General features: G+C 42.6%; 1 protein-coding gene across 1 annotated transcript in view; it reads right to left on the bottom strand.

Annotated features, from left to right (window-relative positions):
• Nucleotides 1-1,446: 1,446 nt before the first annotated feature.
• Nucleotides 1,447-25,532, bottom strand: part of KIF13A (kinesin family member 13A) — a 215,431-nt gene continuing 191,345 nt past the window's right edge. Inside the window, 15 exon segments of the mRNA XM_060163623.1 lie at nt 1,447-3,294; nt 3,296-4,093; nt 10,340-10,444; nt 10,960-11,111; nt 12,825-12,930; nt 14,015-14,062; nt 15,838-15,911; nt 16,883-17,039; nt 17,189-17,281; nt 17,993-18,169; nt 18,668-18,792; nt 20,160-20,215; nt 21,024-21,150; nt 22,899-22,998; nt 24,626-24,664. Of these exon segments, the coding sequence (XP_060019606.1) occupies nt 3,094-3,294; nt 3,296-4,093; nt 10,340-10,444; nt 10,960-11,111; nt 12,825-12,930; nt 14,015-14,062; nt 15,838-15,911; nt 16,883-17,039; nt 17,189-17,281; nt 17,993-18,169; nt 18,668-18,792; nt 20,160-20,215; nt 21,024-21,150; nt 22,899-22,998; nt 24,626-24,664 (2,358 nt within the window). The 3' untranslated portion in view covers nt 1,447-3,093.

Here is a 25,532-nt window from a genome sequence, read left to right as displayed (position 1 = left end):
TCAATCATCTCCTGCGAACACGGTGAAGTGGGCACCTGTGAACTTTACAGCTCATTTCATCTCTTCAGCATTTTCCAAAATTGAAGTAAAACAACAATGGCAAAACCACACCACAACAAAACCACAAAGAGACGAAAATCAACACCCCCTCCCCGCAACCCAACTCTTGGTTTGTCCCTGTGTTGTTTTACAGTAATACTGCTCTCTGCATCCCACCTGCCTGGATGGCCTGGACCAAGGGACCAGAAACGCTGGGGTCAGAGCCCCAGTCACTGTCAACGGTTCCAATTCCACGGCAAGTCAGCAGGCGGCGGGCCAGGTGGAAGACCAAAGAACGGAGCTGTGAGATTTTTCAGTGTGCTTACGAAACAGGACAGAGAACGGCAGCACGTGGCCTGGGAGCCAAGGGGCGTATGGCACCGAACTTGCAGTCAAACACGTATGTACACATAAGACAAGAGTGGACAGCAAAAACATTCAGTCTTATGTAAGTTCTTTGGTTATAAAGAACGGCATTCTGTAACCTTTGCTGCAAAGAGGGATTTACAACCTCATTCTTAGGCAACACAATCTTTTTCATCTGCTCCTGTTCTGAGAGATCGCCCAAGCTGCTTTGGAACGAAGTCCAGTACCTTCCGATTTTCTACAAACCACTTTTCTCCCCCTTTTAGTGTGCGGACTTGTCTGTCTCCAGACATACTATAGATACCATTTCATATACATAACATATACTATTTATAAAAAAAATTAGAGCGTTGACTCCAGATTCTACAGTAAGAACTGATTAAAATTGTACAAGAATAAAGTTTGTTTGACTCTGTGGAGGTTTCTACACAGTGTGGGTGTGTAGTGAGTGCACACAAAAATACTGCCACTTCATTAAGCCGGGATTTTCGGTTCTCTGGAAGAAAGCAGAGGCTGCCGATGCAGCCGAGTGACAAAGCGCGGCTTCTGCCGGCTCGGGAGGGGAAAGGAGGTGGCTCCCGAAGCCACGGCTTCTCTGCGCTGGTGTGAGGTCCGGCTGGGCCGCAGCACGTTTTAAAGATGGGCTGGTGCTCTGGCTTGCTGCCTCTCACGGAGCGGTCGTGCTCCCCTGGAACACAGAGGCTGGTGAGTGCAGGCTCCTGTCCCCGCCCTCCCCACCCACGGAGACCATCCCCCACGAGGGGCTCTTCCTAGAGGGACCTGCAGGATCTGGCTGACTACGGGATCCAGTTCTAGAATGTACTCTACACAAGGGACGAACCCAGCTCCAAGGCTGAAGATTCTAAGAAAAGTAATGACAGACAGCAAGACCTAAAGTTAAAGTAAAAAAAAAAAAATGTTATTGCTGGGTCTACACTCTAAGTCATACCAGGGTGAGAACAGAAGTCAAACCTGAGTGCTTAAAAAGTGCTCAGACTTTTAACACTGTCAAAACAAATTAAAACCAAGATAACAAAAATACGAAAGCAATTTTTAAAAAAAGAAAAAACCCACCATAGTCCCACATTACCCTGATACAACAAACGTTTTTTGTAAACTCCACTTTTAAACCAAGACCTTTGGCAGGGACACACTATTCTATTCTGGAAACTTTCGAAAGCAAAAATCAGGTAGTGTTCCTGTTACTGGGTTCTAAATAATCCAGGCAACGAAACAAGGCAGGGGTGAGGGGGAGTTTGCTGCCCCTCTTCCCCCTTCTGCGGGCCAGGCCGTGCTTCTAACAGGGCAGCCCTCAGACACCCTACCCTGTATCCCTTCAGCAGAGGGGTTTGTGAAAACCTTATCCCCACACCACCCCTCGCCCCGCTCCAACGGGGACTGAAGCAAAACCTTAGGTGTGCAGGGCAGCGACTCCTGGGAATTCGTATTTTTAAGAGGCATCTTCTCCCAACACCCCCCAGTGGGTCTATTGCACATTTAGGTTTGAGAAGCACTGTTCCAGGGTGAAGAATTAACCCCTGGACCACATTCTTCCTGGACTTCTTGGAAGAAGGACTAAAAGGCTCATGTAGGCCAGCAAAGCAGATTCTGCTTAAAATCAGTGTAAAGGAAGCTGAAGACTTTTAAACAAATGACTGTTCAGCTTGCAAGAACAGTAATGAGTAACTTTATTTTATTCTTATGTTGGGGAAAGAAGTCGTTTCTGAGTTGTAAGAGACCCCACTATTTGTTTTTTGCAGTTTATTTGTGAATATGCTGTATAAATGACCACACACTGAAATTTTAAGGGCTAGTATGGAAGACTTGGGGGAAGAAGCCAGCGAACTGGGATGATAACTTCCTCAGCAAAACAGGGAGGGAGACGCAAGAGGGAAGAGATATGGGAACATATGTATATGTATAACTGATTCACTTTGTTATAAAGCAGAAACTAACACACCATTGTAAAGCAATTATACTCCAATAAAGATGTTAAAAACAAAACAAAACAAAAAAAACCCAGAGAGACAGACGGCACGGCACGCTGATTATCTGCTCCTTCACTGAGCTGCTTTCTAATTCTGTCAGCTTTTTGTTTTGCTAAGACTGGCGCTCCCATACTCCTTACACAGCTATGGCTGGGGTGTGGGATCAAAACAGTGACACTGAATGGGAAGAGATGGTGGTACTCTTAATTATATAATTCACTATTTTCCTTAGGAATATTAGCAAAAACCCACTTTGTTCCAATACGAAAATTAAACACTGTAATAAACCAACCTGGGTAACTTCCAAAGCCCACACTTAAATTGCTCAGGGAATTCACCTATGCTTCCCCAAAGCATTTCTTATCCTATGGGCACCAAATGGATGTATTTTATCAAATCTGTGATGCATCTCTCCCTCACCACCACCCTGTGCTTTTTAACATCTCTGAAACTGCTGATATGATATAGTTTAATTGGAAGTATTTGCTTTAATGATACATAAAATAATAGCGTATCTAATAATCAAAGAAATCACAGATGTGATGAAATATGGTAGATGCTACCAGGATACCTTGGGAGAGCCCGTAATTAAACATCTCGGGGAGTGAACACGAGATTGACTGATCCTTAACGAGGTGAACACTTAATTCAACATGAACCCATATGCTGGTCCTACATATGTCATAACCCCACTCGGAAACTATGACAGCAGACTTGCTCCGCCATAGTCAGCCAGCTGGGCAGCATGTGAACTTGGTTCCCAAGTGGGCCCATTGTCCCTGTCAGAAACATCTGAATGAATCTCTCCTACTAAGTCACTGTGATGAAGGGCCTCTGGCAGTTGGGGCACAATTAGGTGCGCCCATTGATAGCACAGGACCCGAAAGACTGCCCCTGGAATTTATCACCTGGTCACTCTTTGCTGAGGAACACAGCTGGCCAGGGTCCTGTGGCCCATCTGAGACACTCTTACTGTCCATTGTATTTGGTAGGTTCCTCCTACTCGGAAGTTCTCCAGCAGAAGGATCTGTCAAACCATCAAAATCTCTCCCATCTGACACACCCATAAACTCTGTGAAAGAATGGTCCTCGAGGATGTTTGTGGTGTGTTCTATGGTCACCTCCCTGGGGCAGAATTCCCTGGCCGGCTGGCCATTTTTGCTGGAGCAGGCATCTTGTTCTGAACATGAGCTGGTCCTACAGCAGGTTTTGGAGTTTTTCTCAGGGATGCTTTGGGATGATGGGCTCCCTTTGGCTAAGGCACTGTTTTCCTTGAGTGGCACCATAGTTATCTTATCCTTTACCAAGCCTCTTTCTAGTTCTGTCAACTCTTTGTTTGAGGATGGTCTGAAGTCATGCACAAGTGATGCTCCGGGATGCTCACTGGAGTCTGCATCCTTTGTCTGAAGGGCCAGCTGATCTGAGCTGTCACTAGAAGGGACCACCATGTCAGACAGGGTGGCATTGGAGGCACTGTGGGAAAAGTAGCCACTGGTGATGCTGCTGGTGGTGGGGCTGCAGGACACTTCTTTCTCCAGGACCTTTGAGTTTGTCAAATCGACTTTAGAAGAAAACCACTCTCTGTTCTCCAAGCTGGCATTGTAAACGCTGAAGTCGGCAAACTCCACAGGTACGTAAGGCTGTGAACTTATCAGCTTCCGGTTAAGAGCTTCTAGATCGTTTTCCTCCTCTTCAGAGTCCTACAGAAATGAAGCAAAAGTCAGCCACGAGCTTCTTACAGCAACTGCATTGTTGAGACAGGCTGTAAACACTTTACTGTTAAAGGCATTCACCTTCACATGTTTCTAGTGTTTTTTGTTTTTGTTTTCTGAGTTTGGTTAAACCTTGTCAACTGTCCTGGACAAAGGTACATTATCCTCAGAGATCTGTGAGCATGAACCCATTACCATCCAAGATGAAAAGATTTATTTCTTCTGTGCTCACTCACTAATAATTAGAAACCTTTCCTCCCCTGGTTTAAAGGAAAGGATGGAAGGAAGTGCAGTAGACTTTTAATTAGTTCCTCATGATTAGTTTTCAGTTGGAGATGTTCTCTTTTCTAATTAAATGAGTAGAGGGACAGCCAGAGGCAGAGAAGAGCTGCTGTTTCATATGTTCTTACAATCCTCACCTTGGGGAGCAAAGTGCAGATAAACACGATGATTTGCAAAACGTTTCTGAGCTATTTTATGGGGAGGAAGGGCCGTAAATAAAGATTCCCCAATGGCAAAAGGGAAAAGAACGCGATTTCAACATCCATTCTCAGTATTACACTAAATATTGTAAGTCTGTAAAATACTGAATTAATCTGACAATTACTATTTTCTAGCATTTTTTAGAAGCATGGAAGAGGATTTGACTAGAAAGTGAGGAAGATAGTGAGAGTTAAATGAAAATCTCTTTTGTCAAATAGCATTAGGATTCTGTTTATAAAGATTGGTAAATATGCAAGAGTGGCTGTTATCATCTTCCAATCTCTCTCCCTGAGTGCATGATTCTTTTAAATTTGGTGGAAAACAATATAAAACACATGGGCATTTTATTTTCAAATAAAAATAAATGATATTACTATCTAGTCATTTCTAATTAACCTCATATACATCTGATGACATTGCAACTATTCCTTTTCTCTTTTAAAACCTGACTTTCATTCAACAATATTCATCAAGCATCCTCTACATGCCAGTCATTGTCCTAAGAACTGGGAATACCAATGCTGAGCAAAGACAGGCATGGTCCCTACCCTTGGGGAGTTACGACTGTGGTCCTTGCTCGAAGGATAACCCTGGACACTGCTGGGTGGATGAAATTTCCATCAGTATAACAACAGAGTAACTGTAAAGACCTGGAACCAAAACATTAACGTTACTCATTTCGAGAGAGAAAGAGAAAAAGAGAGAGAAGAGGTGAGAAAGAAGGATTGGGGAGGGTGAGGAAAAGCACGCTCCACGGATAGAGCAGATGGGAGTTTACGAATGAACATAAATTTCATCTGCTGAATTTTACAGCAATATTTTCTTTTCTATCTCATAAGATGCTAAATACCTAAAAAATAGCTTAATACTCTTTTTAGATTTTAAAATAGCTTGAATATAAATTAGTTAAAAGCAACAGTAGTCTTAATTCCTTGTCTATTAATTAAAGGTGACTATCAAATATCAGTGATAAAATTCCAGAAATCAGCAAAACAAAATTTTTGGCAACACTAACCTCTCTGTCTTATCTTTAGCTGTATTCTAATTAAATAGCACTGTTAAAAAGGGGGTGGGGTAGAGAGATCTCTCCCTAATGTTGAGAGGAAACGTTTAGTAAAGGAGCAAAAATTGGACAGAACTGTCGGAATCAGTAACCTGCACTATATTTTCTAGATTCTCTACCTGACTTGTTTAGACTCAAAATTGGATTTCAGGTGTTTGTTTCTCTTATATTTCCTTCTAATTTAAGCTGGCAAAGAAACATAATCCCCAAGCCCAAGAGTCTCTGATGCAATTAATTACTAAAAAGTTAGCTGTTGCAAGGAAAACCAAATTTGAAGATGAGAATTTATAATTTGGGGCCTCCTTTTATGCCTGAAGTTACTTCTTCCTAACACTGAGGACAGGTCTGTCATCCTAAAATACAACTTTGCTGAGGGAAATGTTCAAGCATGAGTTTAATGTGTAGAAATAGGTATACACTAAAGGATTAGAATGACCTTAGTAAAACTGAAGAGTCTACAAAAACAAATAGGGATCAGTACCTAGTTATGCACTTGGGGTGGGGTTAAGGTTAGGGCAGTGACCGAAAGAGAAAGGCTAAAGGAGTGGGGACAACTAGTTCCAGAAGAAAGAAAACTGAGTAGAGATGAATCATGTTCCAACATGTAAACGGAGATGGAAAGTTTATGAAGTTATGCCTTCCAAGGAGAAAAGAGGACTTACTTGGCTTAAATTGCATTTTAAGGGAATTTGGTTAGACTTTTTTGGGGGGGATGGGGGGAGACAGTATCGCTTGGTTCTGTACCTTTTATTTATTATTATTTAAAAAAATTTTTTTTTCTAAAAATAAATTTATTTATTTTTGGCTGTGTTGGGTCTTCATTGCTGCACATGGCGAGCGGGGGCTACTCTTTGTTGCGGTGCGTGGTCTTCTCACTGCAGTGGCTTCTCTTGTTGCAGAGCACGGGCTCTAGGGCTTCAGTAGTTGTGGCTCGCAGGCTCTAGAGCACAGGCTCAGTAGTTGTGGCGCACGGGCTTAGTTGCTCCACGGCATGTGGGATCTTCCTGGACCAGGACTTGAACCCGTGTCCCCTGCACTGGCAGGTGGATTCTCAACCACTGCGCCACCAGGGAAGCCCCATTTTATTTATTTTTTAATTGAAGTGTAGTTGATTTACAACGTTCTGTTAGTTTCTGTTGTACAGCAAAGTGATTCAGTTATACAGTATATACTCTTTTTCAGATTCTTTTCCACTATAGGTTATCCCAAGGTATTGAATATAGTTCCCTGTGCTATACAGTAGGACCTTGCTGTTTATCTATTTTATATATTAGATAAACATTTTATACCAGAAACATTATTTATCATTTTACTTTAAAGGAGACTAAACTAAGAACCTTCCTACTGTGTCTTAAGGACAAAAAGAATGAAAACTCTTCCTAAAAGTGGGACATGGAGTCAAGTTCTCAAGCTTCTCTACAGCTACAATATTCATGATTTGATTTTTGAGATTTAGTTTATGCAGCTGATATTTACCTATAGACAAAACACTTTGATTTTAAGAAGGAATCAAAACCCACATTAAAACAGTGACCTTCTGGACTTCCCTGGTGGCGCAGTGGTTAAGAGTCCTCCTGCCAATGCAGGGGACACGGGTTCAAGCCCTGGTCTGGGAAGATCCCACATGCTGCAGAGCAACTAAGCCCGTGAGCCACAACTGCTGAGCCTGTGCTCTAGAGCCCGCGAGCCACAACTACTGAGCCCGCGAGCCACAACTACTGAGCCCGCAAGCCACAACTACTGAAGCCCACGCGCCTAGAGCCCGTGCTCTGCAACAAGAAAAGCCACCGCAATGAGAAGCCCACACTCCGCAACGAAGAGTAGCCCCCGCTCACCACAACTAGAGAAAGCCCGTGCACAGCAATGCAGACCCAACGCAGCCAAAAATAAAATAAATAAATTTTTTAAAAATTAAAAATACCCAAAAAAACAGTGACCTACTGAGTGACTTTCACCTGATTAAAGTCATTTTCACTCCCACTCTAATCAGTTGTCCCTCAGAGAGACGGTCTGTTTTCAAAAAGACTCCATCAGCCAAGGGTCTCCAGTACTTCTGTCCATGGTACTAAGGGGAGGGCAGCCCCTTTTTAGAAACAGCAGCAGCAGGTAATGAAACTGCACTATCTTTGGGAGCCTCTGGAGTCAGCCCAATTCTGCCAAGGGATGGGGTTTTTGTTCTGATGCTCTCGTTAAGTGTGAGACCTTGGGCAAATCACTCAACAAGTCTCGTGTTTCCTCTTCTGTAAAACGAGAGACAAAAACCATATGCTGTCTATGCAAGACCCAAGAGAGGGAGAACTGACTTTCTTTCTGCTCTTCTGTCTGCATCATGACTTAAAAAGAGAGACTCCAAAGGCATACTGTTGCTTTTATCTTATTCACAGAAGACACAAAGTGTATTTATCTATCTTCCCAAATTGATGAGACAACAAAGGAAAAAACAAAAAAAGACTCTTTTCAGACATCTGCCGCAGAGCTACATGAGAATAAATGTGTGTAGTTTTAAGCCCAAAAAAAAAAAAAAAGTTAAGCACAGCTATATTTACTGTATTTTATGTGAAACGATAGGTTTCTTTGGTAACTAGATGGGCTGCAAAATAAAAGGAACAATGTCCCAATATCACTTCTCAAAAATGATTGCAAACTCCTTTGATCAGACTGAACCATTGATTCGCCCTCTAAGTTTCCAAGAGTGGAAAAGGAAAGAAAGTGAATAGGGAACACAGGAATAAAGCAGTTTATACCCATTTGTAAGAAGAGAAATAAAATGAAATCTTCCAAAAGAGAGACTAGAACCTCAGATCAAGCAAGTAATATTCTTATAATCTACCAAAACATCCTGGAAAAGCTGCTATCTGCAATAAATCAGACAGTTCAATAGTTTCAGAGATGAAGAGTGTGCAGTGCGCTAGATTTCTAAGGAGAGTAGAGGCAGGTCTCTCAAGTAAGATCGCAGCAAGAAAAATGGTTCCATCAAACCCTGCTTAGTGGGTTTCATGTTGTGTCTGATCACACAGAATCTAACTGCTGCTCAAAACTTCCTGGGTTTTTCCAAGAGAATCTGGTTCCATTCTACCCTCTGCTAGCTAAAAGTCCTGAGATGGGTTTTATTTTAAAATAATAAAAGGAAAGTAAAGAAAATAACTATAATGCAAATTGTGAACAGTGAGACTAGCTGCTGGGCAGCCCCAGAAGGGCCATCCAGCAGTCCCTTGACGGTGTGCTCTACCAAAAGGTACTGTTAAAATAGGTTAAAATTTAGTGCCCGTGCAGCATGGTGATGGGTACCACGTCAATAAACAGACAGAACCAACAAGCCAGAGAATGGAAGGGGTAATAGATTAGCCACCTGGCCTTTTTAGCCCATGCTGAAGCCTTTATTAATTAAGCAGGGGGAGGTCACGTATGTGACTGAAGAGCTCACTAAGATTGGGGGGGGTGAGGGGCAGCTGTTGGCGTGTAGGCTCTTCTCCAGCAGGGACTGGGGGGCGAGGGGGACTTTGGGAGAGAAGGACAGGGAGGACACAGAGACAGTGTGGGGGAGATGATGCCTTTCCTTCTTTCCTCCATGGACAGGAAGAGTGAGAAGGTCATTTCTTAAGATCCCCTAGTGCTCCAAGCATGCAGGAGCCTGGCCAGCTACATGTCCGGGTCAAGTTCCAGTCAGCTTCACACAGTGTGCATTTGCAGCATGTTCTAGAACCTAGAGGTTAAAAGACCTCATGCTGATGACCCTTCGGAATGAGTCTGACATGGTGCAGCTGGGAAAGGAAAGGGCCCACACTCTGCCCACAGAGCAGACTGCATGCGGGTGTGAACACCAAGCAGCCCACTCCAGCTCCAAGCTGCACCCAAAGCGTAGGAAACCACAGGAGAGGGAAAGCGTAGGAAACCACAGGAGAGGGAAAGCTGAGACACAGCATCAGAGAATTCTTTCCAGGCATGGGAATACACACTTGCATTTTTGAACTGAGGTATCGCTTATGATCCCAAGTGCCTGGTACATAGCGTTTTAAAAACTCTCCAATTTGAAATGTGAAGACCCAGTGCTAGGGAATGAGGTTTTTCAGGTAGAGTTTCAACCTACCAGTGGTAAAATACAGGTAAGCCCTCCTGAAAGCAGGACTGACACCGAGGGAGCTGGAATCTAGTTTGCCAGCAAATTAAAAGAGGCTACCTGAGAGGTACAGATGATGAGGATGGGCAGTGATGGATGGTGGAGAGGCTACAAACTACAGGGTAATCTTGACAATAGCATCAGGCAACACAAAAAAAGCTCTCAAACACCCACAGCTAAACGAAAGAATACTTACTCCAAGTAAGTGCAATTCCTCTATGTAGATTAACTTCAGAATCTGGGCAATATGCACAGGCTCATTAGAAAGATTCATTATTAGTTAAAGTGATCTCTGTGTTACGCTTTTTAAAGATAAGAATCATTAAAAGTGGCTTTTTCCTTTACACTAAGCAAAATAATAATAAGTAAATAAATAGAAGGAACACTTAGAAAAATCACAGGTCACGGCCACAACCATGCAAAATTTCATTACCGATGATCACGTGTTTTAAAAAAAAAAGCCAAGACTCAATACAGATCTTAATTTCTTCTTAAGTATTTGGATGACTGTCTGTGAAAGGGCCTTAAACCCACCACCAGGCAATAGGACAGAAATGGTTCCAGGACTTACAATCTTCTTCCCACGTTTGCTATTGTGTTCTACAGGCATGCTGCTGCCATTGCTTCCCGAGGGCACAATGCAGCCAGGGTTATGTGCCTGAGGTGGAGACATGCTCTGCAAAGGTTAAGACACACAGATGCATCACACACAGAAGACAACGACGGCCGACATACACGTTAAGTACGTGCACGTTAGAAAAGCAATGCAAACACTTGTATTACATGTGAGTAGTGCAGCCAACAACTGTGCAGGCTTGAGTCAAACTACTGATGAAATCTGACAAGACTACACAAATTCTATGGCAAATAGCATAACCAAATTTATCAAATCAAAAAAAATGCCTTTCATATTTTCAAAACACCTAGGAGACATCTCTTTCTCACTTGAAATAAATACTCTGAAAAAAGCCATAAACACAAAGAAAACAACAGCAGTAACAACAAACAAAACACTCTACCATGACCCTGTGTGCTTGAGAAAGAGATGTTTACTCCAGAACAGGAACCATGGAGTGATAGCCCACACATGTCAACACGTGGCATCTGACTTTGTTAATGCACAGCGTTCCTTCTCCACAGGCATAACACGTCCATTCTATTGTACATGGTACAGACAAGTCAAGCATTTACCTCCTGGCTTAGAAGAGGCCTTGCTTCAAGCGCCATCCTTTTCTTATACTCTTCTTTTACAGGCATTAAGGGCTTGAAAAACTTTGGTGGCTGAGGTGAGAATGCTTTAAAAGGGCTGACTGTTAAGGCATGAGGATTCTCTGACGTACAACCTGGGGAAGACAAAAGGCATGGGTTGACGGGCACAGGGCACCAACACACAAGAAGCGAGGCAGTGACCGAGCCAGAGGAATATCTGGCGTAACAAAGAGATTAGTATGTGAGTACAGTTGACCCTTGAACATCTCAGGTTTGAACTGCGTGGGTCCACTTATATGCTGTTCATGCTATGCTTTCTGAATGAAATGCTCTCTCTGCTTTTCCTTTTTCTCAATAAATCTACAGTCGGCACTCCATAGTCTCGGGGTGTTTTGGTATACACGGGGGCTCCTGGAACCAGTCCCCCGTGGATCCTCAGAGATGACTGTACTTGGCTGAGCATAAAACGGAGGTAGGCAAAAATGCAGATGTATCTACAAAGTTACAAAGAGTCATCAAAGGGCTGGACAGCAGCAAAGAAATCAGAAACCAAATTTTCTACCTTCTTTTCAAGATCCAGCTTAAGCATTACTTAACAGACCAATTTCAACTCATGCTGATTTTCTTTTTTTAAAAACTTTTTATTTATTAGTTTGTTTATTTATTTATGGCTGCGTTGGGTCTTTGTTGCTGCGTGTGGGCTTTCTCTAGTTGCGGCGAGCGGGGGCTTCTCTTGTTGCAGAGCACGGGCTCTAGGCACATGGGCTTCAGTAGTTGTGGCATGCAGGCTCATCAGTTGTGGCTCACGGGCTCTAGAGCACAGGCTCAGTAGTTGTGGCGCATGGGCTTAGCTGCTCTGCGGCATGTGGGATCTTCCCGGACCAGGGCTCGAACCCGTGTCCTCTGCACTGGCAGGCGGATTCTCAACCACTGCGCCACCAGGGAAGCCCCCATGCTGATTCTCTCTCTCTCCGAATTCTCAGAGCCCTTATAAACTATACATGCATTTTGGCATTTTATCATTTCCTAACTTATTATTTTCTATGTACATGTCCACAGTTGGATTTTAAGATCTCGGCATCTGTCACTGCATACAGCAAGGACAGGCTCAATACATACCCAGTGAGTGAGCACTGTGTAAGTCTTCTTGCAAGTCACTTTTCCCTCAAGCCACCCTGCTCCATATGACTAAGAAGGACGATTCTTCTTTCTTGCTTTTACTCATTTCTTACCTTTTTGGGCTTCTCTTTCTCCTTCTATATTTTCTCCTCAATTCACTGGTACAATGGCACACAGTAGGTAAAATATAAGGGATAAGTAAGGTAACAGAGCCGATTTACATATCCTAAGAATGCTGTTCCCTTCAGGGCATTGGGAGATTATATATTATATTTAGGTAATAATGTTGTCATCAAATTCATTTCTGGTATCAGTTTTGAAATTTCCTTAGGGACCAGAGACATGTTCTCCTAAAATATACTTTGATTCCAGCACAAAAACATGACGGAGGTGGATATTCTTTTGGTAAAGAATGAAATCTAACCGTAACGTAATAAGATATGTGTGTCTCAAAACTGACTTCAAAATCAGGAAATGATACATGAAATGTGATTTGAAAATTACAAGTGTTGCACAAAAAGCCTATTATTAATTGGATGATATAATGTATACAAAGCAAAACAAAAAAGTGAACAGGATATGTTCTATTCAAGAAGACAGTTTTGGATCATCCAGCAAACTAGAATTTCAGTTTCCTACCATATTATATGTCATCTATAAAAAAATTTCCCCCCATGCCTTTCCTAAGAAATTATAAAGAAATAACACGGAAAAAATCTCACTACTACCTTCTTTACTCCTTCGAGGTGAATCCCTGGGCAAAGTTCCATAACACGATACATCCTGGTAACTGGGGCTGTAGTCAGACATGTCTAACTGGTTCTCTGGCCAACCCTACAAGGTAGAAACATGGGTTAACCGTAATTAAGTCCCTCTAAAATGGGACTTAAGAAATGGGGACTTCCCTGGTGGTCCAGTGGTTAAGACTCTGCACTCCCAATGCAGGGGATACAGGTTTGATGCCTGGTCAGGGAACTAAGATCCCATGTGCCAGGCAGTGCACCAAAGAGAGAGAGAGAGAGAGAGAGAGAGAGAGAGAAATGAAGCCTGATTTGAGGGTTGTTTTCTATTTTTTAATGGCAGTATGTGCTCTTCATTCATTTTTATTATTAAATAGATCTAACATGTAGAAAAGTACTGAACAATATGACAAGTGCTATCATACCCAAGGTATACCTGGAGTGAATAAATAATTTAAAGACCAAACAACAACACTTTTGAGAGTAAAACAGTTCCACCGATATTTTTCCTGGGTAGTAGGCATAAGCTTGAACTTCCCCAGGCAAACCTGGTGGTACGATTACTCTACATATACTTGAGATTTAAAAGTTTCAAGCTGGCATAAGATATTGGTATAGTAAAGGGAGAAACCTCCTCCTTTATATCATATAAACTTAGTTAATCCTACTCCAACTTCTCAGGAGATGTCTATCTCCAAGGACAAGATTTTAAACTTCTTGAAGACATAATCTGTGTTTATACTTTTTGAATCATCTACTGTCCCTAGAATAGTAATTTACATACAATATATGTTAAAGAAATATTTGAATATGAGAACACTGTAAAATGTCCTTAATTTCAAGGTCCTAATTTTCCGCATTTGAAATAATTTTGATTTTGCTGTGGTGGATGTAATACCTTCTTAGGTCATTTAGAGTTAGACCCATAAACACACAGATATTTATTCAATTATGTGTCATATGATCCTGATATGGAAGGTGTCATGCTAAGTAACAATGTAACACTCAGAGTGCACAGCAATTTCACATCCAGTATTTGAACTTGGAAATGGACATGTAGAGACAATGATCTGCATCAGGTTAAGGTGGGAAGTCCAGAGATCTTAAAAACACCAATATATCCTAACTTTCCAGACTCAGATTCTACTAATAACCTGGCCATGCCCATGGGTACACACCTTATCATCATCGTCAAAGCCAGAAAGGTCTGGTCGACTAGAAGAGACCTGTAAGGGATGAATGGTTTTATCAATGTGGTTTATATATTTAACGTAACTAACTAAATAAAATATCACAAATACAGTTGAAGGCTGTTATGACCTTCTCCTTCCCTCTTTCTTTCTTCTAATATTTATTATTTCCTTATTTATTTGAATTTATTATAATTCTGCTCTAATATTTATCATTACCCTCTTTAAAAATATTCTGATTTTCTTTTTCTAACTTAAAATATTTTTATCCATAAATATTTCTTTATGAATCTCTAAAAGATAAGAAATTCCTACGCCCTTTTTAAAACCATAATACCATTATCACATCTTAAAAAAATTAAGTGATTCCTAAATAGCATCAGATGTCCCATTAGTGGTCAAATGTCTATAAACATTATCACAGTTAATTTTGAATCAGGATCAAGATAGTTAATATACTGCAACTGGATGATATATCTTGTAAGTCATTTTTAATTTACAAGCTTTCCCTTTTCTCTAGATCATTTTTTTCCTGTAACGTTTCCCACAGTCTGGATTTTGTTAAATGAATCCCTGTGGTATCACTTAACATTTTCCTCTGTCCCCTGTAAATATTAGTAGTTAGATCTACAGTCTTGACCACACTTAGGTTCAATTTTTTTGGAGGGGTAGAATACTTCATAGGTGGTGTTTCCTTACTTTTAAAAATATATGTTTTCCTCATTATTTTTAATATAATTAATATTTTAATAACATTTATAATATAAGATCTATAAATTTCCTAACAATAGCTCTAGCTCTTTCATTTTCTCTACCATCTAGTATTCTGCAGTATAAATGGAATAACAGGAAACTTAGGGCCAAGGATTTCCCTCTAAGTACCACTTTAACTGCATCCCTCAACTGTTGATATATGTACCATTTTTTATTATCATTCAGTTCTAAATACATCCTAATTTCCATTATGATCTCTTCTTTGACGCCTAAATTAATTAGAAGACTTTTTTCAATTTACAACTATATGAGTCTCCTATTATCAATTTTAAGAACTGAACTGTGGTCAGAAGTAATCTGCATGAAAGTGATTGTAGGGATTTGCTTTTCGGACTACTGTTAAGACAGCTTTCATAAGCGTTTACTGTGTGTTTAATCATTATCTGACAATTCTTGAGAACGGGAAGGCAAGTAACAGTTTTCCTTGAGAGGATCTGACTTTCTGCTGCTCCTGGAAAGAGGCTACTTTGCAGTGGTCCGCGTACTGCTCTGTCCTTTCTTCCCATGACAACGCTCCCCTCCAGTGGACGTAGCTTCTGTCAGTTGGATTTCCTCTATGGAATGGTTGAGGAAGGTAATCAAAATAAAGACCAGGCGCTATGGAAGGGTCTCTACGGAGGAGTCTGGTGCCCTATCACCCTGATGGGCAGCACAGTAAGATCCACTGGGGCAGCTAGAAGGGGGTACGTAGACAGGCTCAAGAGCAGCACTCAGCAGCTCTGCCAGCAGGTTTCTACCTGACTCGACCATCCCTAAACCAACTACATTCTATTTACATCTCAAAAAACGTCTTTCAAGGACATAACTTTATGGAGAGAAATTTGCAAGATTCCACTAAGAGCCCAGGCACGTGACACGTAAGGGCTCTCTGGAAGCTTCACTAGAAAAGAGGAGTGGGCCTGGCACCTTGGGATGCCCACACTGGTGCCGAATGTTCTATCCCCACCTGTAAACCCCGACCGGAGGTCCCCTGACTTGCTGCACCCCAAACCCTGAGATGCGTCACGCGGGCGGCAGCCCCTCGCGGGTGAGCTCACATTATGAACATTTGGTGTGCTGAGGCTTCGCCGCAGGTGCCGAGCTTTGGTGGAAAGCGCTTCTTTGACCGTGACTGCCTGCAAATTTGAAAAGGACATTTATTTTTCTTCCTCTGATGACAAAAGTAATATATGTTTATTGCGGAGGATTTAGAAAGTATAGAAATAAAGATCATTTCAATCCTGCACTCCCTCTCCCCCCATATTTACAAAACTGTAATCGTATTGTATCCTTTTTTTTTTTTTTTTTTTGCTTAATTTATCAAAAGCATTCCTCATAACTAAAACCAGGAAAACTTCAGAACTAAAGACATTTATGTTGTGGACTTTTATATAGGTGGGCAGAGAAAACATGGATGAAATACCACTAACTATATATCTCACTTGGGAAATTACAATCAACTTTTATGCTGCTTGTGTTTCACTCGTGCAGCAGTTTAGGTGGGACTAAAGGAAGATTCTTCTGACAAACGCCAATCTTAGTCCTCTTGTTGTTCAAAGCACACTTTCCATAACTTCAGCTACTGCCTCGACTGAATGACATCTCCTGTGCAGTTCCACTACCTAGTGGATTATTTTCACCTGAATATCCTGCTTTTGCCACAGAAGTTAATCTGGGTCCAAAAATTAGGGAGAGAATATGTGGTTAAGCACGTGGGCTTTGGAGTCAAGCTTTCTGGGTTTACATCCAACTTTGTACCCCTTCTTAGCTGGGTCACCTTGGGCAGGTTGGCTAACTTCTGTCAGCCTCAGTTTTCTCATTTACAAATGGGAATTATGACAGTATTTACCTTGTAGGGTTATCTTGAAGATTAAATGAAATAATGTACCAATATTACTTAGGCGGTATTCAATAAAAGGTAGTCATTTGAATTTGTGTTACTATTTTGTCAAAGTAACTATTTTGTCTAATGAGAGGGCTACTCTCTACCAGTTTTTCTTCTCTGATAGATTGAGAGAGAAGGTGTTTGGGAAATACATTCATCTTTGTCCATTTGGGGTGAAGGCTGGTGATCTCACCCTCTGGTCCAGATGCTGCAGTTACTTGCCTGCCGGAGCCGTTCCAGGCTCAGGATGTTCTCCACCTGCAGCACGCCTCGCGTATACTTCTCGATGTACGTCTCCCCGTCTGCTGTGCCTTCGTTCTCACTCCTCGCTGCCAGGAGAGCCAGAGTCTCCCGGTCCTCAATCTCCTCTGTTGCCTAACGAGACAAGAAGGCAATTAGAATACTTTTACCTGAACAACGTTTTTCTCAAAACGGTGGTGAGAAAACGATTTAAAAGTTTTGAGATTTAACGCATTCTCCAATACTCACATTTCGATATTTTTAAAAAGTAATACATACTTTACCTTTGGTATGTTGGATACTATTTCATAGGTTACACCACAGGAATAAAATATATTCTTCAGTGATATTCTCCTCTTTAAACTCTGGGTGAAACTCTGGTAGAAAAGGAAAGCTGAATTAAGCGATGTGGAAAATAGAAGTTATTTAGTATTTTACAAATTGTAACAGCATCATCAATTACTCTGTTTTTGATATACACACAACACTTAGTAAAACAGAAAAAAACTGAATGGAAAAATCCTTGTCTCCAATCCTGAAGGACAATAACGTCCAGCTGTTATTTAGGGATTAGACCGCAGGATTTGCAGCCGATCCAGGGTTTTTCTGTGGTTGCTCCTTTTTCCCACTTGCCGTCTTTCTACTTGATCTTGTCAGGGTTTAATGAATCTATCCTGGCACAGTCAGAAGTCAACTCAGAGGGTAAGTTTTGCTGACAGCACCTCTGAGATGAGATCGGGGGAAGCACTAGGATAGAGATTTATTTGGAGCCTACCTTTGTCCTGGTTTTGTCACTAACCCTCTTGGACCAGGCGCTTAACCTTTTTCAAACAATAAAATGTCATAACTCCACTGCCTCCTAAGATTATGGGCCGCAAATCGGTCAAGGTGGAAAAGTCCTTTGGTGGATGACATTTACCCCTGCTATCCTCATGCCCTGTTATCTTGGATAAATGAGAATCAGATTATAACCTGGTAGCGATTTGCACAGCCACTGTATTAACACCCCAAAACACTACTTTGTGATAGAGAGAAGGAAAAAACTCTGTGCTCATGTATGAAACGGCACAATCGGGCCCCGTTACTACCTGTTTGTTGTAAATATTGGCTGCAATCCGTTTCCGTAACACCAGCTCCATAGCAGCCGGGTGGCTGAGCTGGACTGTGGTCTTCACTATCAGGTAAATCCGTTCATTTTGTGGGGTGACCCTATTCAAGTGAACGGAGTCATGCACCGAAGAGTCCCAGGAGGCTGTGGCAGAAACCTAGGGATGGGGGAAGGATGGGGACATGGAAACAAGACAACTCAGGTGGAGCAGTTTTATGTCATGCACTAGAAAGAAAATAAATGCCACTCTACATTGAATCACAGAGGTTTTTCCTCGCCTTTTTAAAAAATATATTTATTTATTATTTATTTTGGCTGCGAGGAGGGGTCTTAGTTGCAGCATGCGGGATCTTTAGTTGCAGCACGCGGGATCTTTAGCTGTGGCACATGGGCTTCTTAGTTGCGGCATGCATGCGGGATCTAGTTCGCCAACCAGGTATCGAACCCAGGCCCCCTGCATTGGAAGCATGGAGTCTTACCCACTGGACCACCAGGTAAGTCCCTCCTTGCCTTTTTGACAACACACACATTCTATTTTTTAAAGTTCCCAGTCTTCTTTCCCAAAGTCCAGACCACAGCAGTTTAATGGGCAGAGAGGCCCACAGCCATGTGCATTAATCTGAAGCCCTTTAAGAGTTTCTTAAAGGTCAGTTACCTCCTCATCACTGTGCTTTATGATGGGCAGGTAGAAAAACTGGCTGCCATGCTCCTTGGGGAGGATGGAGTTCACGCCCGATGCATGGGGGCCCACAAGCTGCTCATTGGCACTGAGGTCATCCGCTGACCAAGTCCAGGGCACAGAAGCAAAAGTGGGGGAAACAGATTTTTTAAGCAAGCATCCAAAATTTTTAAATATGCTTTTTACAGATGAAGTTTACATGTAATGCAATTTTATTGAGTTTTTCATTCCTGCAGTTGAAACAGCAACTCCACTAACTAAAACAGCTTCTATCCTTTACAGAAACAACTCCAGGAGCCAAAAAGGTGCCTTTGTGACTCTCCTATAAATGGACTGAATATATTCTATATGTAGTCCTGGGAGCAAATATTTTCACTACATAAACACACCTTAGAATTTTGCTGCTTTCTGTCAATTCCTCCTTTAACGTAGTGTTAAGTTTGTGGTCCTACTTACATAACTTACACTAAATTAGAGATGTGAGTGGTTATCGCTTCTCGGCCTTTTGGCTCAGATCAAGTGTAGAGATTTGGATGGTTAAATTATCAATTTAGAAACAAAGTTCTGAGCACTTGGGAGAAATGTGAAGCCCATCTTTTTCCAATGTCCTACCCAGTGTAGGATTCACCCTTCACAAATCTCTGTATATAGTCATCCAGTCTTTGCTTGTACAATGGAGAACCTCCAATAATGGGGAACTCACCACTTCATGAGGCAACGGTCTATTTCTAGGTTTTTAAAAAAACTGTTCATATGAAGAGCCAAAGCCAACCTCCTGTGTCTTCCATTCATCCATTACTGGTCTTCCCTCCAGAAGACAGGTTTTCAGGCTGTGCTTTGAGGATCCCAGGGGCCCTGCAGAAAGGCCTGCCAGAGCCTGCCCATCCCCAAACTCAGCAACTCTGCTTCCGTATTCCACACATGGGGTTCCATTCACAAGTTCATACTGAAAATGGATTTTACTGCTAAAACACATTGAAAACCCTTGTTCTGTATTCGCCCAGGTTCAATCTAATTTTTACAGTAAAGGACAACCCTTCATGCAGGGTTACAGATGATCGTGTTCTAGAAACAAAACAAATGGGGGTGGGGTGGGGAGCAAAGGGCACCAGTCAGAAATGCAGATTCCTGGGCACCTGCAATGCATAAAGATTCAGATCTCTAAGGGTGATTACCTTCTCAAGTAATTTCCATGTCCATTACTGTTTCAGAGCAATAACTGCTCTCATGCCTTTGTATGCAATTCTCAATCTCTCAAGTGCTGTCTTTTTAAGAATAAATTTCCACATCTGTCTTCTAGTGATTCGACATGTCATGGCTTTATATATTTGGTTGGAGTAAAAATGTCACCTAAATATGGCATGTGCGTGATTAGGCAAGTGATTTAATGATCAAAATACTGCAGGTCTGATTAGATTACAAACCTAATGCAATGTGATAAGCCTTGGAATGTCAGGTTCAAACTTACCGTTCAAATCAAGGAAGAGAACAGGTATGTGGGTTTCCATTCCAGGTGGTGGGATCCTAAATTTAATAACAATATTTAATCATAACAAAATATGTGTTTTACATCTTGTTAAATAACCAAACACGACAGAGGCATGAAAGCAGAAGAGAACCACTGTGGAGTCAGATACAGGTTCTACAAATGAGATATTTTCACAGATCTTGTCAGCCTTCTTAACACAAATCATGGGAATTATGTGACTTATATAAAGAATTATAGTCATATGAATTACATGTAATTAATTGAAACACAGATTATTTGAAGCCTTTCTGAGAATAATTCTAGTGATGGGAAGAAGGGTTAGAGGAGGAACAGGGGACAGGATCGATTTGCCTCCAGAGCCCAGGATCCCATGCTGTTTCTTCTGGGCATTAGGACTGACTGATCAATCCATTGACTGACTGATCATTGTGGATGTAGTGCTTAAGTGCTGACTCTCTGTTGAGTCAAAATAAACAGGCAGGAGGGCAAATAAGAAGACATATTTTCTGCCCTTTTCAAGTATGCTCTGGAAACACCCTTCTTTCGACCCAAGATATGAGAATGTCTGGAGATCAGGTAATCATGTCCAAGGTGCTCATGCCAAGGGCTGGAGGGCTGTCTGTCTGACTCCTGGCCAGTGATAAGTGCTCGCTGGCTTCCTGTGAGTGGAAGATGGTTGCAGTGGGCAAGAAGACGGAGGGGAGTACTAGGGCTGGGTGGCCCTTCCCTGGACAGCTCACAGTACTTAACATTTTCTGTGACAGTCCTGGCAGGTCACTTGCATGACCCGCCACAGACCACGGCACCATCGTCAGGCCTGCCCAGAAGGAAGGGCGGACTCACCAGTCGGCAGGCGCCCCGGGGATCCCGCTGCCCGGCGCAGGCACCAGCACGGCATTCCTCTCCTCCGTCAGCCCCACCCACTGCTCCACCAGACGGGCTTCCCGCTCTACGTCATCCTCTGTCTTCTCTGTGGGACAAAACGAGGACATGAGCGCCAAGAGGGAGAAAGGACAGTTTCTAAATTTAAATCTATTTGCACTCAGTGGTACCCACAAGTGCCTTAAACATCCACGGTGTCCCAAATAGGGAATTGAGGCTTTGAAGTTTAAGACGGAGCACCCAGACAAGCTCAGAGAGGCTAGGACACTAGCCTAGCAGATCATAAACCCAGGAAGAGTGGAAAGAGCATTGGAACAGGGATTAGAAGACTTGGGTTATTTTTCTAGTTCTGTAATTTTGGAAGGTCGTTCAACAGATGAGTCTTAGCTTCCTAATTTGTCAAATAGGGTTAATACAAGTCATGTCTACTTCAGGCACCTGTCAGAAGGATCAAGTGCAATAATGGATGTGACATTGCTTTATAAAACCACACATCATTTTATAAGGATAGAGGATTAAAAAACACCATATATTGCACTCTGCAAAACTAACTTGTTTTCCTTCATGCTCGTTATGAAAGGGATTTTATTTGATCTATTTTGCAATCCTCTTAGCCTAGTTCAACTCTGGAGTTACCTGGGCACAGGCAAAGTGAGTTTTCATTAGCAGGTTGAGTACACACATACACACACTGAGGCCAAGAGCAGAACGCGGAGGCAAGATGTTTTATTGGGGAAGGACTTTCGCCGACTTCTGCATGAAGCGGATTCACATTCAGAACATGTCCTTCGGTGGAGAACCAACCACACTGAGTGAATCGTTCACTCAGGATGAGAAACTGGGGTTTTATTTTTTGTTTTTAACTCATTTTTACTTATTTATTTTTGCCCGTGTTGGGTCTTCGTTGAGCTGCATGGCCTTCTCATTGCAGTGGCTTCTCTTGTTGTGGAGCACAGGCTCTAGGTGCGCGGGCTCAGTAGTTGTGGTGCACGGGCTTAGCTGCTCTGCGGCATGTGGGATCTTCCCGGACCAGGGCACGAACCTGTGTCCCCTGTATTGGCAGGCGGATTCTCAACCACTGCATCACCAGGGAAGCCTGAAACCAGGGTTTTAAGAGCAGATTTCTGCTCTAGAATCCAAGTGGCCATTGCCAGCGTAAGCAAACTGAATCCTCGGAGCTGGGTGGTGGCGAGTGGACCTGCAGGCCGGCTTCAGGCCACCCAGAAGGAGCCAAGAGCATGGCTACCGCCCAATGGTAGCCACAGCCCACCTGCCAAGTGTCGTGGCTTCACAAGTGACCCTTTAGCTGCTGTCAGTCCCAGGTTCTGAGCCTGGAACACCTCATGGGGAGATGTCGATATTGATGGCATTTGAATTCATCAAAACAAAATCTGAATTTAACGTTTAATGTCAGTTAACTCAAGTAATGAAACATTACTTTCAAATTCAGAGCCTGCTTAAACACTGTACACTAATGATTCACTAATATCTATAATTGTCATGGGGGTCAAAAAGCTAAGACACAGCAGTCCAGCTAAGGGAGGAAAACAGCCTACCACTACTGTTTAGAAGTGAAAAAACTACTCCCAGCCAAGAGTTTAATCTCACATACCTTTTTTTTTTTTTTTTTTTTTTTGCGGTACGCGGGCCTCTCACCGTTGTGGCCTCTCCCGTTGCGGAGCACAGGCTCCGGACGCGCAGGCCCAGCGGCCATGGCTCACGGGCCCAGCTGCTCCGCGGCACGTGGGATCCTCCCGGACCGGGGCACGAACCCGCGTCCCCTGCATCGGCAGGCGGACTCCCAACCACTGCGCCACCAGGGGAGCCCTCACATACCTTTTTTATTGCTGACTTTTTTAATCTGTTCATCTAGGTATTCTCGCCGTTTAATGAGGGCATCAGACCACCTCTCTCTCACACAGTTTAAGTCTTCTTCCTGGCATCAGGGAGGGAAAACATTTTCCTGTAGAGTACACAGATAACTATTTCTTTTCTTAAAAAAAAAAAAGATGTTTAAATTGATTAGGAAACTTTTCATTAGGAAAGGCCATTGAACATTGCCGTGTGATTAATATGCAAGAAAGCAAAGAGCCCTCAGGAACACTGCATGCTGACTGAGGATCCCATGACTCAGAAATCAGAGCCCCTGGATTTCCAAAAAGATAATTATACTTAAAAGCAAGAGAAGCTCAAACTACACCAGCTGTTGGATGAGTCTTATATGGTATGGGCGTGCATGTATGTAAGTTGTAGCTATTCGTTTGAAGGGTTTGTGATTCTAAGCAGGACACCAGAAACACAGCCCGAATCACAAAGCAGCAAATGGAATGGAAAACGACAGGCATTTTCATCATTCAGAGCTCGATGGCTGGATAAGATGTATTTTCTGAAAGGCAAAGAATAGATCAGTGGAGAACTTTTCAAACTTGCTGCAAAGGTTTTACCTCCAACCGCTACCATGAGGCTAACCGAAAACTTCCCATGCAAGAAGCCAACATGCAGTCAGCCATGCTGAGAACTCCCAGAAGCAGCCGCTGGACTCAACTGTGAACCACGTGGCAGCAAGCGCACAGACAGCCACAGGACGTTAGTTAATGGCGTTGCTGAGATCCAAGGGGATACTGGTATCTCCCCTACCATGTGTTTTTACTTGCTTGTTTTCTTTCTTAGTAGAATTATGAGGTGGGAAAGCCACCTACCAATTCTATTCAGGATGCTCTTTGACTTGCCTAATTCCGGCCTAACCCTTAAGACGTTACATTAAGAGCAGACACCTGAGAACTTCTGAGGCTTTACCTACAATGGACCCACATTTTACTTATAGGAAGGCACACCAGGAAAACATGCTTTTAAAATTTATGTAGAGAATCAGTACAAAGACTGGGAACCAACCCAGGAAAGTTCATCTTGGTTTGCCACCTTGACCATTACTGTTATCCCACGTTCCATGGACAGTAGGCCAGTCAGCCCTGACTAGGTAAAACTTCACCTCTGCACATATTTTTTCTCCCCTAGATTTCCAAAAAGAGATTAAAGCTCAGAGCTAAATTCTCCAGGTTATGAATAAGATTGGCCTTAAAGAGAGAAGAAAACTGGCTAAACAAAACCATGGGCTTAAAGTGTCGTCAGTTTTCCTAACCGGCAAAAGTCTTTAAAAATACAATGGCACGTTAGAACAGTACTACTCTCTTAGATATAAGGAGCTAACTGCAGGTTCACATAGGAAAGACAGGTCTACTTAAAGATTATGGATGATAACTACAATTCTTAAGATCACCAATTTAATACAGCGAGAGGGGTCTTATTTAGAAAGGCTTTACGAGCCAGCAATTTGAGATGGCGTAGCAAAAGTGCAGTATCTGCTTATAAATTGTGAACTGACAGGGAAATCTATGGAAATAGTATTGTATCCCTGATTACACTGAAAGCAAATCAAAAGCGAGTGGAAACTGCCTATTCTTGCTCCCCGGTCCTCCTTTCCTCCTCCCTGCCCTCGGCTTTGCGATGCTGGCCATTAGCAGCAGCTGTGCCCCATGCCACAGGATTGACAGCAGCAGGAATACCTGATAACTATCCATATCATCACCATCCTCATCATCTCTCTGGGAGGGAAAAAATAAACACAAAGGACATGCATTTTTTTTTTTTCTCAAACAGCACATAAGGAAAATAAGTCTTTAAGCTTAACACACACATTACAATGGATAGCACACACAACATCGGCATAATAAAACATTTAACCGAATCTCAAAAAGCGGATGTAATTCACTTGTCCATAATTACTTAAAGAATTTAAGATTTAATTTTTTTCTTTAATAGAGAAAGCAGTCATTTAAAAATGGGAATGCTCTCAGATTCTCTTAGCTGGGGGTTGGATACAACCCCGCTGGGTCAGGCCTTATGGCACCGTTATGCAAACAGTCGCTATTTGTTTCTGGGTGAGCTATTTGACTGAGATTTAGAATGGGCAGAACTAGAAAGGACTTGAGGGAGTCTCTTGGTCCACCTCCTGGTTTTAGCTGTGAGGCAGCTAAGGCCTGAAGGATGAAATGACTGAAACCAAGGTTCACACAGATAGTGGCGGGGTCAGGACTGGAGGCCAGGTCTGCGCCCTTGTCCCTGCACCACACCACTGTCACTGTGAAATCATCACAGGGGAAGACCCACCGGGAAGCTAAGACTCCACGTACAGTCAGCCCTCCTTATCTGCAGGTTCCACATCTGCAGATTCAACCAACCACAGAACTTTCCTGATCGGAGGGCCGAGTGTACTAGGCCATTTTATATAAGAGACTTGAACATTCTCAGATTTTAGTATCCAAGTGGGGGAGGGTTCTGGAACCAATCCCCCCAGATACCGAGGGAAGACTGTAGAAGGTTCTGTATACTGTACCACCGCAGTAAGAGCACAGCCCACTATTTTGAATACATGGCTCTATCATTATCCACTGTTGGATATGTCAGTATCCA

Source organism: Lagenorhynchus albirostris, chromosome 10 (genome assembly GCF_949774975.1).
Source record: "Lagenorhynchus albirostris chromosome 10, mLagAlb1.1, whole genome shotgun sequence".
Taxonomy (NCBI): domain Eukaryota; kingdom Metazoa; phylum Chordata; class Mammalia; order Artiodactyla; family Delphinidae; genus Lagenorhynchus; species Lagenorhynchus albirostris.
This window is presented reverse-complemented; position numbering and strand designations above follow the sequence as displayed.